The sequence below is a fragment of the Prunus persica genome, chromosome G6, assembly GCF_000346465.2.
Source record: "Prunus persica cultivar Lovell chromosome G6, Prunus_persica_NCBIv2, whole genome shotgun sequence".
Classification (NCBI taxonomy): domain Eukaryota; kingdom Viridiplantae; phylum Streptophyta; class Magnoliopsida; order Rosales; family Rosaceae; genus Prunus; species Prunus persica.
The window spans coordinates 2,270,870-2,286,906 of record NC_034014.1 but is presented as its reverse complement, the minus strand read 5'-3'; the positions used below and the strand labels follow the sequence as shown (position 1 = coordinate 2,286,906).

General features: G+C 35.4%; 1 protein-coding gene across 1 annotated transcript; it reads left to right on the top strand.

Moving 5' to 3' along the window:
- On the top strand, positions 7,724-15,397 carry LOC18774326 (kinesin-like protein KIN-14F). Its single transcript, XM_020567023.1, has 18 exons — positions 7,724-8,139; positions 8,317-8,553; positions 9,704-9,867; positions 10,022-10,165; positions 10,412-10,768; positions 10,913-10,981; positions 11,120-11,344; positions 11,492-11,573; positions 11,651-11,746; positions 11,823-12,002; positions 12,314-12,420; positions 12,506-12,684; positions 12,794-12,958; positions 13,094-13,347; positions 13,428-13,591; positions 13,677-13,868; positions 14,158-14,855; positions 14,999-15,397. The coding sequence occupies exons 2-18, from the start codon at positions 8,391-8,393 to the stop codon at positions 15,156-15,158; spliced, it is 3,399 nt and encodes a 1,132-aa protein (XP_020422612.1). The 5' UTR covers positions 7,724-8,139; positions 8,317-8,390; the 3' UTR covers positions 15,159-15,397.

The following is a 16,037-nucleotide window of genomic DNA, read 5'->3' as shown; positions in this document are numbered from 1 at the left end:
TTTTTCTCAACACTTGACATGCGTATTTGTAGAACATAATTATGCTTATAGATATGGATTAAGAAAGATGATGATGGTACATCTTGGATTAAAATGATAAACAAAGATGCTCTTTATTTATTTTTGTTTACAATTATCTACAATATTATAGCAAGAAAAAAGTAATGCTCGTGCCATCACAACATGAAAATGAAATACACATATGCTTGGCAAGCAAGCACACCAATGGAAACTCCTTTGTTTCAAGAAATGGAATCTTTGATTTTATCTTCAATGTCGATTCAAATGGTCATTTTCATTAATTAGCATTTCACTCTTTATGGGTCGCATACTTCTCTTGTTTTTGTTGCATACTTTTTGTGCGGACATACAAGATATTTCCAGGATATTTTTAGATCTTTTGCTGCTAATTAAACCTTTTGTACCCTCCTCCTCCTCCTCCTCCTCCTCATCAAGGAGAAAGCAACCAGCAATATCTTATATATCTCTGAGGAAATATTAAAAGAAAAAGCACTCTAAAACTTTTCGATATAAATCTTTTTTTTTTTTTTTTGAGTTCACTACACATAAGCACTCAACGGAAATAGGAATTTTTACGACCAAAAAAAAAAAAAAACTTAATATAGCAATTTTCTTTAAATAAATCTTGCTCATGAGTAAGCATAAGGTTAGATGATAAAAAACACTTTACAATTCTTGCCAATTTCCCTCCATAGGGTGAGAGAGAGATTGATAGAGAGTTTTGTTTGCTGAAAAGAGATAGATATTAGATAGGGTTTTCATATATCTTTGTTCTCTTCTTATTTTTAGCTCACTATTGCAATTAAATTCTAAGGAGGAAAAAGACTCCAGAGGAGGAAAAGGACAACCAAACTTTATTTTTGTTCTAATTCATTTATGTTGAAGAATATTAAGTCTTATATTGAAAGAAAACTTACACAAATCATATAATGATAGCAACCTCACACTTATCAACCAATGGATATATTGAAGACAGTATTAATGTTGCTAGTGATGGGTTGTGGATCCATCCCTCTGAAATATTAACATTTATTCATTAAGACCAACTAGTTCTTGGTTTGAAAAAGATACGAGGGCTTACTTTGATTAGCAATTTTAAGTTTATTTATAATTTTCAGATTTATGATATTAAGAGTAAATATTAGGGTTGTCATTTGGTTGGTTTGAATTGGTAATGCGACTTAACAAAACAACAAAAAATTTCGGCATTTTTTTGGTATCGGTACTTCTTGATTTGTTAATAACTTCAAAAATAAAAATAAAAAAATTACGATAAATTCGACTTTCAATAATTTTGTTTTATATTTTGTTTAGTTAAATTCTTTTGGTTTATGACAACTAGTTCGCTAATGTTATGAGTAAGTAACTAGTTATGGCAAGTTTACTAATCCGTAATTGGATTATGAGGAATTGAATTAAAGAGGACTTGGATTGAGGAAAATTATATTCCGGATTTCTAATGAAGTTGTTTACTAAACTATATGGATTGAGGAGAGTTAGATTCCGGATTTCTATTGAAGGTATTTACTAAACCATATGGCATTGGGGTATGAGTGGTGCTAATTACTAAAATGTCCTCGTTATTGGATTAAAGTAGATGATATATTTGAAATTTTGAAAATTGTGTGAGTATATAATGGGTAAAAAAGATGAATTCCTAATAGATTAATTCTCCAGGAATTAGAATATCACCTCCCACCCAAACCCAAGAATTGAATTCCTTCAAAATCAGGAATTCAATTTCTAATTTTGTGTGAGTCCCACTTACTTTTTAATTCCTTGATGTGAAGTAAACGCAAGATCCTCCATATGTAAAATTCAATTCCTGATGAAAATTTCAATTCCTGATTAGTGAAAACACTATTAGTTTAATGTACTTTCTATGTTATCATTACAAGTTTGACACATTAACAACCTAGCTAATACAACAATTTATTTATTAATATACGAGTTTTCCTTTTATTCGAGAATAGTACGAGTTAGTACTATTCAGTCTAATATAATATTTGCATTACCATTAGTATTAAAACTAATATCTACTTTTATTTTATGCATGTAATAGGGGTAAGGTTTTATGTCCCCTATTTTTCGTTTGGTGATCAATAATTTTTTTTTGTACCATCGAGGTTCTGTAAAAAAAAAGAAAAAGTATAAAAGTTGAAATACATCAACTTGTTAATAGTAATTTTAGAAGAATACAAACGATATTGGAATGAGGAAGGGAACCGAACTTAAGGCCTCGGTACATAGATAAATACTTTATCAAACTCAATTCTTGAACAGAAGTGGCCTCTTGATTTGATATATACTATTACTGGATATGTAGAAAGGTATAGACAAAACTAAGGACGAAGTCTCGGATGAAAGGTCCAAATCTTCATCCTCGGATTGAAGTTGAACACCGCACCAATAGTATATTGATGAAGAAGGCAGCGTACAAACTAAAACAAAACAAAATTTAGCTCAATTTTACACGCATGGATCTCTTGATAGGAAATATGCAGTGTGTTCATTTCGTTAGATGGATAATTTTACTTCTTATTTTTTTCTCACTAAAAACAAAGACTTATTTTTTTATTTTTTTTAAATAAAATAAATGTGGGATATATAGGTGATCGGAAGGTTGATTAATTAGCCTCGAAATTGCCTCTGTACTTTTCTAGAATGAGACTTTAGATTTTCCCACATAATTAGCTCTATAATCCGACAATGGGGCTGGAGGAGAGAGTTACTTGGTGAACCTAACTAAATCCAGAAGATTCAAAACATAATTTATATATGCACACCATTCAAACATTTGAAAAAAGAAAAAACAAATGTTCTAGAGATAACGCTTGGAAATTGTATCCCTATCCAGCCAGGGCTGTTGTCTTTTGTTTTATTTAGCAGTCGTTTTCATATATAATTACGTTTTCATATATGATGTTGTTCATTTGAGACCACATGCCATTATAAATTCATAACCACTTGGAGCCTAGTGGCTGTGAGTTTGTAATATGTATAAATTATAATGTATGTGTGATCTGAAAAATCAACAATGTGCACATCAGTTAGCATTTGTAATTTAGACTAAGATGAACAATTAATATAATTATTAAATTAATATGAGAAGAGTTCGACTCTCACTCTTGCATATCGCAATTTCTATTACGTTTTCTTTCATCAATATATGTTGCTTTATAAATCTGTGGCCTCTATTACAAGGTGAGCAATAGGTCCCCTTCGTTGGCCAAGCGTGTTGGCCACAGATAAGACATTGTTAGCTCATTATGATTAGACAAATTGAAGCTTTTGCCCCCGTTTTCTAGTGGTGACTTGATATCACCTTACCATTTTTTACCATTTGAACCCACTGGCGCGGTTTGAACTGGTTAAACTTGGTAGATGGATGCATCATGCATGGTGGGACATTCCAATCAGTGCATGGGATGACCCACAATCACGAATATATGAGCCACATTTCATGCGCATGATCTATCCATTTTTATCCAATATCTTATGGTATTAGCACACTTTTATCCAATATCTTATGGTATTGGCACACTTACCAATTAGCACTTAAAAATGTGCCATAAACTCCAGAAAATTCTTTTGTTGGGTTGGGAACTTGGGACATATAAAGTAGGTGAAATTGCAATTGTCAGGATATATATATAAAAAACTTTGCAACGACTCTAGCATGTGCCATGAACATATAGTCTTGAAAATTCTAGGTACGGACATCTGCCTTTGATTTGGGCCATAACAGCCAAGACCAATATGCTGGCTTTCCATATTCAAGATTGGCCCGAGAATTAACCTGGACCACTGGCTACGTTAGAAGAGTTGCAAGCTTTTGCATTCTTCTATCGTAAATAAGCACTCCTATATTTTAATAAATAACAGTTTGACAAGTGTGTCGAACTTTTTCTTTTTGTGTTTTTTAAGAATTATTTTTGCATATATTTTAAACCATGATTTGTAGAAATGAGAAGTGTCTGTTTCCAAAAAAGAAGGCAAGTATATATGGATACGAGGGAAAATTCAGAAAAAAAGAAAGATAATGGAAACCTTGGATTAGGCAAGCCTAGTTCATATCCAAGTGCAGTACATATTGTTTTTAGATTTTGAAAATAAATTAGGAGGGATATGCAGCACACACATGATGTGTAATGTGTTACAACGTGTATGTGCTAGTTATGTATAATAATATCCAAAACATCCAAAATGGAAAATTGAATCGAAACCTATATATGGCATCAAAGCATTTCCACTCTCTGTTTAATTGATAGAGAGCCAACAGAAGTCTCCAACAACATCCGATAAAGTTGGTACAACATGGGAAGCCTAAATATTATTCAAAACCGTAACCACCCCATTCACCAGAATTCTAAATTCCTGAAGGAGAAACATGACCTGTTGAGTCTGAGAGAAACTACTAGAGAGAATTATTAGAAATTAATAAGAAACAGAGTAAAGATGTGCAAGTTGCTCCTGTTTATCATGACCCCTGTAGTGGTAGTGATTTTGATCCGGGTGTTATTTGGGTTGGGTCCGTTTGACAGGATAAGGCATTATCACTCGAACCAGAAGCTATCTTTGGATTTCTGCGATCCAAATGAGCATAAAGGATATTTATCATGTAGAAATAATGGGACTGAAAAACGCTTCTTGGATTCCAAGTCACCTCCAGCCAGCAGAAGTCTATTGAAACCAAGGATGAGTTTTGATCAGGGTGGTAGTGGTGATGATGCGTCTGATGTTGATAACAGATCAGAGGCCGACGATGAGGCTGAGGAGGAGGCTGAGGAGGAGGAGGAGGAGTAGGTCGAGCAGAAATCTACTGACTTCTGACCATGACAATAATGATTCCCAAATCCGAGTCATGTAAATATTTAATGCTAGTTTTTTTAGGTTTGGTTTTTTCATTGTTTTTGTTAGGCTTCTGGGTTACTTTGCATGCACTAACACTTTAGAGGTTGATCTTAGAATTTATGTTGCCCCTTCTTTGTTTGTGTTGATTTAGTAGGCCTTGATTTGTATTTCCTCGATTTAGTAGGCCTTGATTTGTATTTCCTCACCTTTTTTTTTTTATGTAATTTTTGCAAATTGGCATTCGCATCATACTTTACGATTAATAGTTGGGTTAACATTCACTTTGCCGCATGATGTTTTTCAACAAATTTTACGTACCAGGCTAATGCTAAAGAAAAGCTTGAATATCATTACTAAAGGCTTTGATTTTCATTTTCATTTTCATTTTTTTCTTTATTTTTTTTGTCAAATATCATGTGGTGTGTTAAATCATCTTCGTTTTTTCCTTCTTTTAAGTTTAGCCTTATGACTTGTAACTTGTCACAACCGAAACATTTGAGTTGTTATCGAATTTATCACTTGAATTTGAGTACAAGCATCTAAAAATTTAGAATGTTGCATGCAAACCCAAGCTATGGCTAGAATCTCTTTGTAGGTTGCACATTGCATGGCATGGCACATTTCTAAAGAGATCGCAGAATTTTCAGTGCCGAAAAAATGATTGAGCCCAGATTTTAGAGCCCAAAAAAGGAGAGAGGAACACTTGCTTCACCTTAAACCACTGCCTATATATACATGTTCGAGTTTTAAGGCCTTTTCCCCCTCATGCCAAACCCCACCCAAAATAAAAATAAGCCCTGAATGGACACAAAGAAAAAGGACGACAGTGGATGTGATTAGTAAGTTGTAGGAATTATAGTCACTTTTGACTTCACATAGAAGGTCTTCTCACCAGGCAGGCGTGCAGTTGGTTGCTTATAAGTTTGTAAGGAACGGAGTTTTCTTTTGTGTTTGTTTCCTCAATAGCTTGTTCATACTGTTTTCACATAAAAAGAAGTAGCATGCGTGACATAATGGCTTGGGGACCCAATTAATCATTTTCTCTCATGCAAGATAACATAATCTTTTCGTCAAAAGAACAGGAAGATCAAAGCATGTGTTTCTATAATATCCATAGGCTAAAAAGTCAAGGTTTATATAGTTCTGGTGTTAATAACTTAGTCCATATAGAACTCAAAATTAGGGTGATGCATTACCATCTCAATATCTTCATCTTAAAAAGTATAACATTTTGGATTAGTATAACAACTCTTGGGCACCATGCCCTTATATTTGCAAGGGGAAGTTGAAATCCATGAGTTAAGCTAAGGATTATCTCGATGGATGAGCTAGCTACCTTTAAGAAGAAAGAGCTACTAATACTATCATATCGTAAATAGGAAGGAAAAAAAACTTACATATACATCGGGTTGTTGTAACCTTTTCATTCACACAAATTACGTGATGAGTGCTGTTGACAGAAGAGCTATAATAAGTTATACTCTTAGTTTAAGATCTCAACATTACAAGATTTACTGGGTACCGTTTTATCGCAGAGTTGATTTAGTAAGGATAAATTCATCTGTTTGTCCTTTAACTGTAACAAATTTGACCAGAGGGTACATGCTTACAAGAGAAGCCTTCTCCCCACCACATAATATAACTTTAAGTAATCCAAAAACAAAAGTAATTAGTAAAGTAATGTAATTATCTAATCCCATAATTTGATAAAGAGGGAAACCTTCCACTGAAGTGGTCCATGAAATGGGGTACAAAATGTAAAAAAGACTTGAAAAGCTTTGCCTCTGCAATCATTTGAAAGTGGGGGATCCAACGTTCGAAAGTGGACCTAATTGGACTTTGCCTCCCTCTCGTTCATTTCAAAAAAACCTAACGTATACTTTCATTCATTTTGCCTTTATTCCATGAAGAATGTGACCCAGCCACCACCAGCTCAAAGAAATTCATTGAAAGCAGCATACTTTTACTTTTCCTGATTGACACCAACCAACCACAGTCATCAGGACAAATGGGTCATTTAATCAAGATTCATCTTCAGTGTGAAGGAAACAAACATTGTGTTACTGATATTATTACTCAAATTAAAATTGATTAAATCTTACTAAATAAATATCAATTAAAAATATGACATGATTATATGCTGCATTATTATTTTAATTTGTCAGAGGAATCTAGTAAGATTAATTTCTCATCAACCACCATTTTCCTCACCAAACACTTTGGATATTGGTGAGAGAAAGTATGGCCATCTTTGTCAGGTCCTTTAGCTAAAACCTTTAGAACAATTATCGCGGATTAATTAGAGAACAAGTTACTCACTATATAAAATAAAATAACGTAACAAAGTATGTTGTGTTGTTAAATTTTTAATATAGATCGTATTTTTAAGTAGAAATTGATTAATAATGATCTGATTTTAACCAAAACAAGACATGCCTAAATCTCTCTAATAACATCTTATTGAGCTTACTTTATGTAATTGCGCTATTCTATTTTGCTTTCAGACCAACAAAAAAAAGTCATGAGAGTGGCGCTAAAATCGATTAGCCAACTAGATTAGGGCAAGATCAAGATTAATCAACCAACAAACTGAATGATCAAGATAATTGGCATCACTACACTAGATAGCGACCTTATCATGTCCAAAACAAAAGACGGCCATGTATTTGGCCAACACTATGAACATGAAGCATATGGAGAGGCCTAGCCATGCCACATTACATTATTATAGTCCAAGGTCGACAAGGAACAATGCTTTCGTAAAAGCATATAGTCTAAGTGCCCATCATTTCAGGCCGTTCAGTCCAAAGATCAAAGGGCCCAGCAGGAGACTACCCCATAGCCCCTCCTTTGGGTTCACCCCTGCTACGTGGAGGGACAAGATCCAAGTCAAACTCAATCAACTTTGACTTTGTTTTCCTTTGGTTTTTTTTTTTTTTTTTTCCAGGGGGGTTAGGCTAGGCTAAGCTAAGCTAAGCCCCCTCAATCCCATGAGACAACAACGTTTCAATTTCAGTGTCTTTTAATATTTCACTTCAACTGGCCTCTCTCACTTTCTCTTCCTCTCACATAGGAGAGAGAGAGCATTCAATGAGCTTTCTACTGAAGTTTGAATGCTCACTTGACAAGCACACACGAGAAACTTGAGCTTCCACCTTCCATTAATTTCTTGCTCTCAGATCAGATCTTAAAGTTCACTACAAAACCACCATTTTTGATCTCTTGGGCCGGTTCAGTTTTCAGAGTTCTCAAGACCCTTTAAAGGTAAGAGCCTCACAAACACACTGCAATCACTCACATCATGATCAAATGTTTGTTTGCATTGTTTCACTTCTTCCATCAAACTCTGTTTTTGCAACATTTGAAGTTCTCTTACATACCAACTTAAGCTGATATGATTCTGTGTAAAATAATTTGTTTTATTTATTTATTAATCTGCAGTTGTATTTGTTTAAGAGAATCAACACAGCAGAATAAAGAATAATAAGTAGCATTGGTTCTTGGAGGGCCTCAAAATGCCACAAGAAAGCCACCCAAATAATTCAATCTTCAGCTCATCACCTTGCAAGAACATGAGAGGGCTCAAGGCTTTGGTCTCTAACAATGAAGCTCCATTTGCAAACGCTGAGGAGTTCATCAATGACTATGAGTTGGCTCAAAGAAAAGCTGAAGAAGCAGGTACAACTACTATGGGAAGTGTCCGCATTAGTTTTTTTTATTTTAAATTTTCATGCTAACCCAATATATATAAACCAGTAGACTCTTCTTCCAAGATTTTAGTTCTGAATATTTATTTCCAGGAGATGGCATTTTCTGGTTTTAAATTTGCCTTAATTCTCTGACAAAACATTTTGTCTTTGAATAAAAAGAAAATTTGTCTTAATTCATACATGTTTTGGGGAAAGTGATTTGGAATCTTTGGATACTTTGGCTCATGGGGGAGAGCTTAGATAATAAAATAATGTTAGATGAAGATCCAACGGTGAATATGGTGTGAGCCCTACATGTGATAACATAATACACATATTCATATAAAACAATAATTTACTTTTTAAATAAAAGATTTGTAGAACTCTTCGAACAAATATAAAGTATTTTATAGATAATGATTTTAGTTGGGAAAAAAAAATATTATTAAATGAAAAGTTATGTAGCACGTCATAATGTTGCGCAGTATGCTAATGGGGTGTGGTAATCGATCAGTTATGATGATTTGGACCTACCAATAAAGGGTGGGTCCAAAATAACCCATCTAAAATCTAATATTTGTGTTTCTACACTACAATATTCATCATATTAATTCGCCGAAAGAAGGGTTTTGGATTAGATTAAGTTTTCATAATTACTCTTTGATCCTTGATTGTGACGGTTAAGGTGCCATCATCACTGTTTTTGGTAGTGTAATTAAGCACTGCAAACACTGGTGCACTGATAGCTATAGTGCCAACTTGTTTAAACTTTGGAGTTTGAATTTCATGAAATGACTGAGATGACTCCTGATGAATTTATTTAAGTCCACCACTTGATGTAGAGTTATAAACTTAGATGCAGTATTCTAAGCCAATCACACAAGGTTGTGAGTTTTAACTCCTCTACATGACAGTGCGTGATTGACTTGGAATGCCGTCACAATGACATCTCCTTGCATAAAAGTTAGTGATGAAATGCTCTAGCTAAAAATGGCAAGAAAAAAAATGGGCATATTAGTTTTTGGAAAATGAGATTGCCATCCTCATATGAAGTTTAAACCCAAATTTCAATAAATAAAGTTTGGTTCTTCAATTTGGTGTGAGTGTGTGTATTGATAATGGTGATTGTGTTATTTAAGCTTCAAGGAGATACCAAGCAGCAGAATGGCTGCGGAAGATGGACTATGGGGCATCAGAAACACTGTCCAAAGAGCCTTCTGAAGAAGAGTTCCGCCTTGCACTCCGCAACGGTCTTATTCTCTGCAATGTCCTCAACAAAGTCAATCCTGGAGCTGTTCTCAAGGTTATAATATATTCATATTATTAGAGTCTTTATCTTATATACATATGAATTCCCAGTTGTTTTTTCATATTTTTTTTAATTTATTTATGGAAATTCCCAGTTGTTTTGATAACAAGGAATGTGCTACAAAATTTCTGGGTTTAAATCTAAATAGGTGGTGGAAAATCCCATTATGGCGGTTCAGTCGACAGAGGGGGCAGCACAGTCTGCAATTCAGTATTTTGAGAACATGAGGAATTTCCTGGAGGCCGTTAATGACATGAAGCTCTTGACATTTGAAGCTTCTGATCTGGAAAAGGTTTGAATTTATTTTTTTTGAAAATTTGAAAGAGGGTTGGATTATCTGTCAAAGTTTGCACACATTTGCAATAAAACATGCATGTCAGTTGTTACTGCATTTGAATTCAGCATGAAAATAAACCTACTTTTATAAAAGATGCTTGTTAAGGTTTTTGTGTGGTTCCATCTGTCCTGCATTTGTAGTACCTTTTATATGTTTGCTGCTATTGTCCCTTTCTGGATTTTGAGAGATTTTGATTTGCAGGGAGGCTCATCGAGTAAAGTTGTAGACTGCATTCTATGTCTCAAAGGATATTATGAATGGAAGCAAGCAGGTGGAATTGGAGTTTGGAGGTATGGAGGGACTGTGAGGATCACATCCTTCCCAAAAGGGTCACTATCCTCCTTAGGTAGTGAAAGCGCTGATGAGTCCATAGATGAATCCGAGTCATCTCAGTTTGAGCAACTTATGGAATTTCTTCATCTTTCTAGTGAGGTCTCAACTGAAGAATCCAGAGCTGCCAACGCTCTGGCTTTCCTTTTCGATCGTTTTGGACTTGGACTTATACAAGCTTACCTTCGAGAGACTAATGGGATTGAAGAGTTGCCCTTTAATGCAATGGTAGGTAAGATTCTTACTTTTAGTATGATTCTATGCTCATAAATTATAGAACACAGGAAAACTGTATATTTCTTTTATACTTGCTGAATGAAAGGTTCTATTGTCTTATGGATTCTGATTTAGTTTAGTGGCAAAAATGTATAGATAATAGATACTTTGCTCAGTAAGGTAGTCAAGGATTTCTCAGCACTGCTTGTTTCTCAAGGCACTCAGGTATGCAAAAAATCTTCACTCGCAGTGTTTCTTGTTATTGTGTTGAAGTAAATCCATGGGATCAATTTTTTGGCTTAAGCAGGATTATCGTTACCGCCTGGAAATAATCTAAGATCTCTTTTTTACAACTTTCTGCAGCTTGGCCTTTTTCTAAAGAAACTACTGAGAGGAGATGTTGGTGTTCTATCAAAATCTGAATTTGTAGAAGCTATTTCACAATATCTTGGCCAAAGAAGTGGTTTGGTGTCAAATGACCTATCCAAATTCTGTATTTGTGGTGGGAGAGGTGAGGCTGTTCAGCATAATACGAGTCACTCATCTGTTCATGAAGAACTAATTGACATTCAACAGAAACAGCTGGAGGTCAGTACGCAATGTTCCATTTCCTACACATAGGTTTTCTTCCCCCTCACTCTTTTATGGCAGAATGCAAGAAATTAATTTCCTATTTTCATACCATGGATATCTTACTATCCTGTACTTTTTTTTGTCCGTTTTCGATATCTGTAGGAGCTAAAGTCATCTTTCCAAGAGACGAGATTTGAAGTCAAACAAGTTCATTCAAACTGGGAGGGGGAGCTTAGAAGGCTTGGTAATATTCTGAAGATTTTATCTGCCTTGAGCAGTACTTGGAAGGATTCTTACACTTTACTTTCTTTTCGGTCTCAGAGCATCATATTAAAGGCCTTGAAGTGGCATCCTCTTCCTACCAAAAAGTTATAGAAGAGAACCGAGCTCTCTACAATCAAGTCCAAGATCTCAAAGGTGTCCACCTTGTCCCAAATGACTTGTCTAGTGTTCTAGGATATGGAGCTTACTTAAAGAATTTGCTTTCTTGCAGGATCAATTAGAGTATATTGCAGAGTCAGGCCCTTCTTACCATGGCAATCAAATAGCCAGTCCACTGTGGATTATATTGGAGAAAATGGAACTATTATGATTGTCAACCCCGTTAAACAGGGCAAAGATGCAAGAAGGGTATTTACATTTAACAAGGTGTTCAGAACAAATGTCACACAAGGTATCCTATTGTAACCCAGAGTAGGGCTTTTCAATTGGAGTTTCTCATTTCTTAAAATTTGACATAGCTCAAATTCGAGTAATCGAAGTTCAAACATCTGTCTTACAATGATTTTGAAACTTCGAGTAAATGTTATTTGAAATAAAATGAAGATATGCTACTACACTACTACTATTGTCTTGGAAAGACACAAATATGTAGTTTGTAAGATCAGCCATGAATGGAAATGTAACATTCTTTTTATAGTTTGTATATCTGAATGTTGCTTGCCTAAGAAATTATTCATGATATCTCTTCGATGTTCTGTGCAGAGCATATATATGCTGACACTCAGCCACTGGTCAGGTCTGTTTTAGACGGTTATAATGCATGCATATTCGCATACGGGCAGACTGGTTCGGGGAAAACATACACAATGGTAATGCCAGCCTATTTGAGTTGTGAAAATAGATGTGAGCGTTCTTTCTTGCACAAAATCTAAATTAAATGTTTCCCTTATACAGAGTGGCCCTGATTTGACAACTGAAGAGTCATGGGGTGTGAACTATAGAGCCCTGCGGGACTTATTTCAAATTTCGAAGGCCAGGGTTGACATAGTAAGATATGAAGTTGCAGTACAGATGATAGAAATATACAACGAACAAGTGAGAGACCTTTTAGTCAGTGATGGCTCTAACAGAAGATATCCTTACTATTCCTATATTGTTTCTCCAATTTGAGTCTGAACTCAGGTGTTACAAATCCTTAAGCTATATACTGTTCTGCTACTTTGTTTCCTTAACTACTTGTACGTTAGATATAAGAAACAAGTCTCAATTGAACGGCCTAAATGTACCTGATGCAAGTTTGGTTCCAGTGACCTGTACTCAAGATGTTCTTGAGTTGATGAAAATCGGGCAAAAGAATCGCGCTGTTGGTGCCACAGCTCTAAATGAGAGGAGCAGCCGGTCTCATAGGTAGAAGTTTTTTTATAAATCTTTTCTTGAGGTTTAAGCTTCATTTTTCTGAAAGGGGGGTGTAAGTGGCATTTTTCTATTATAATACATTCTAATTAGTGAATATTTTTGGATTGGCTATATCATCTTCTGCAGTGTTTTAACAGTTCATATATATGGAAAGGAGTTGGCTACAGGATCTATTCTTAGGGGCTGCCTCCATCTTGTGGATTTGGCTGGGAGTGAGAGGGTTGATAAGTCTGAGGCCGTTGGCGAGAGACTAAAAGAAGCCCAGCATATAAATAGATCACTTTCTGCACTTGGAGATGTCATCTCTGCTCTTGCACAAAAGAGCACACATGTTCCCTACAGAAATAGCAAACTTACTCAAGTCTTGCAAGATTCTTTAGGTAAAGTTAAACATATTCTTAATATTTCGAAGTTTATGTATATAATATATTTATTGGATATAAGTTTTGTGTATGCGTAGGTGGAGCTGCCAAAACAATGATGTTTGTACATATAAATCCTGAACTCAATGCTCTTGGGGAGACAATCAGTACACTCAAGTTTGCTGAGAGGGTTGCGTCCATAGAACTTGGGGCAGCTAGATCGAATAAAGAAACGGGTGAAATCCGGGAACTTAAAGAAGAGGTTTATCTCTCTTTTCTGCTGTTCTACCTTCAAGTTTCAACTACAATTTATTATAGTGCTTAAAACCAAATTTGCATCTGTGTAGATATCAAATCTTAAACTGGCATTGGAGAGAAAAGAAGCTGAGTTAGAGCAAGTCAAAGGAGGTTCACGAAACACCATTGACTCCCAAAAGCCAAGAGCCGTTTCACCTTTTCGTCTTCCAAGAAATGGTATTAACAACATTTCAAGGCCCGAAACCTGTCAGCGACCCTTGGACGATACTAAGATTTCTGAGGTAATTCTTAAAACAATATCTTTTCACTCTAATCTGTATTTGATGGCATATTAAAGTATAAAATCCTTAGTTCATATAAAAGCTAATTGATTGAGAAAAAAGAGAAATGCACGTGTGCATTACATCATGAAATGAAATTTAGTTGAAACTTGAAACTATATTTTTCTTGAGAAGTAATGGTACCATTAGACTTGGGAGGTTAGCTAATGCAAACAGATGTAAATGTAACATGTCAATAGGAAGATAGCAGATGATAAAAATTCATCTCTTTTATGCCCAAATTTGGTAGGCAAGAAGTTGTTCTTCGGGCAAGCAGAGGAGGTCGAGGTTTCCCTCAGCATTCGCTGAGAAAGATATTACACCGAAGATGCCGTTACTAGGTGAAGAAAGATTGGTGATCTCTGGAAAGCCCAGATCTCCATCCCCTCCAGTTAGGAGATCAATATCTACTGATAGAGGGGCCTTCATTAAAAGCAGAGTCAAGGCTGAGACAGCAGAAAACCAACCAATTGCGAAACTACCATTTCCAGCTAGAGTACCCGTCAATAAATCACTTGCGACTATGCCAGTGATCCCATCAACTGACAACAACTTGAGGTTTTCACAAGAACCACCAAATCATGGGGATATATCTGATGCATTAAACAGCTTCCAGAAGGCCAACTTCAAGAAAGTTTGTCCAGAACAAGAAGATGAGCAGTTTAAGCAAGCTCTTAATGTAAGACAAGGCGGTATTAGAAAAATCAAGAACGAGAGCAAGGCTAAGGCCAAGCAGAACCGAATACCAGCTAGAATTCAAAAGTCTGATGCAGTGACAACAATGTTTTCTGACTTGGATGCTGGTGAAAAGGTGGAAGAAGCTCGAAAGAGTGACTTCTCTGAGCCAGAAAATGAGCATATCCCCATTGGTTCACCCATGCATAATTCTTTGATGGAGAAAAAGCTTCGTCACAACTTGCCAAGGAACTATATAAACCTGGAACCACGGTACAATTATCAACTTTCCCCTTGAGTGTCCAAGTATTGGATACTTTGATCACACACTTTTTTAAACCATTGTTTTAAGTGTACAAGGAATGGCCTTTCTTTTCATATTTTTTTCTTTTAATGCTCATTCCTTTTACATGCAGAGGCATAGTGCAAGCAGCAGAACCCTTATTGGCTGGGAAAACTGAAAACAAGCTTCCAAATGGTGGAACACGGTATCAAAAAGAAGGCAGTAACATGTCCATGCCTGAATTCAGAAGAAGCCGGTCTACACCTCGTGGGAAATTTTTATTACTACCTTGAGCAGTTTCAATGTATCTTTTGTATAGTTGCTATTTATGTTGGAGTTCCAGTTTGCATACAATTGTATCTGGACTCAGAGGATTTTACTGGAGGTGATATCCGTAAACCTATTCTATTCTCTTATACCAGACAATGAGCTCTGTAATTCGATTTTAAATTAATTACCTATGTATTTTTGGGATCACTCTTTTTGTAAATCAAAAACACAAAGTTATATATAGCGCTCGAGTTTTTCCTTATATTGGAAGCTAATTTTAGCTATTACAAATATCATATCTCTTATGCATTGCATGTATAACATTGCATATCTACATGTATAAGATTGTATAAAAGAGGGAAAAGAAAATTTGGGTACCTTTGTGATGTTGGATTTAAAATGATGATGGAGAATTAGTGTTTTCTTTTGTGTACATGTCAGAAAAAGCCCTGAGGTGAACCTTTTTAAGTAGACCATTTCTCTTTCTTTGGATGAATGTTCTTTTGGTACAAACTGTGGATGAATATGAATATGTTGCTTACGGATAATAGCTGCTAAAATTAGCAAAGAAGAAGAAGAAAGCGATTCTTCTAGTGCCAATAATATAGCCATGCAACCAGCCTGGAAGTTAAGATCAGACACTAAATATAGCAAAATAGAATAGAAAGAATGACATTCTGTTAATCCAGACACCTCATTGACAGCTTCAGCAATGACGTTCTTCCTCAAAGCAACTATTAAGATCAGCTCTCCCAAAAGCTCCACACTGTAGTTTGTAATATCTCCAGAATTTGAAATCTTAGCTTCGTATTACATATTTTGTTCGTTCCATCGAATTTTGGATCCAAGATAGCATGCAAGTCTTTTTGTTGATCTCATGCCTGCAGCCTAATATCCCCAAG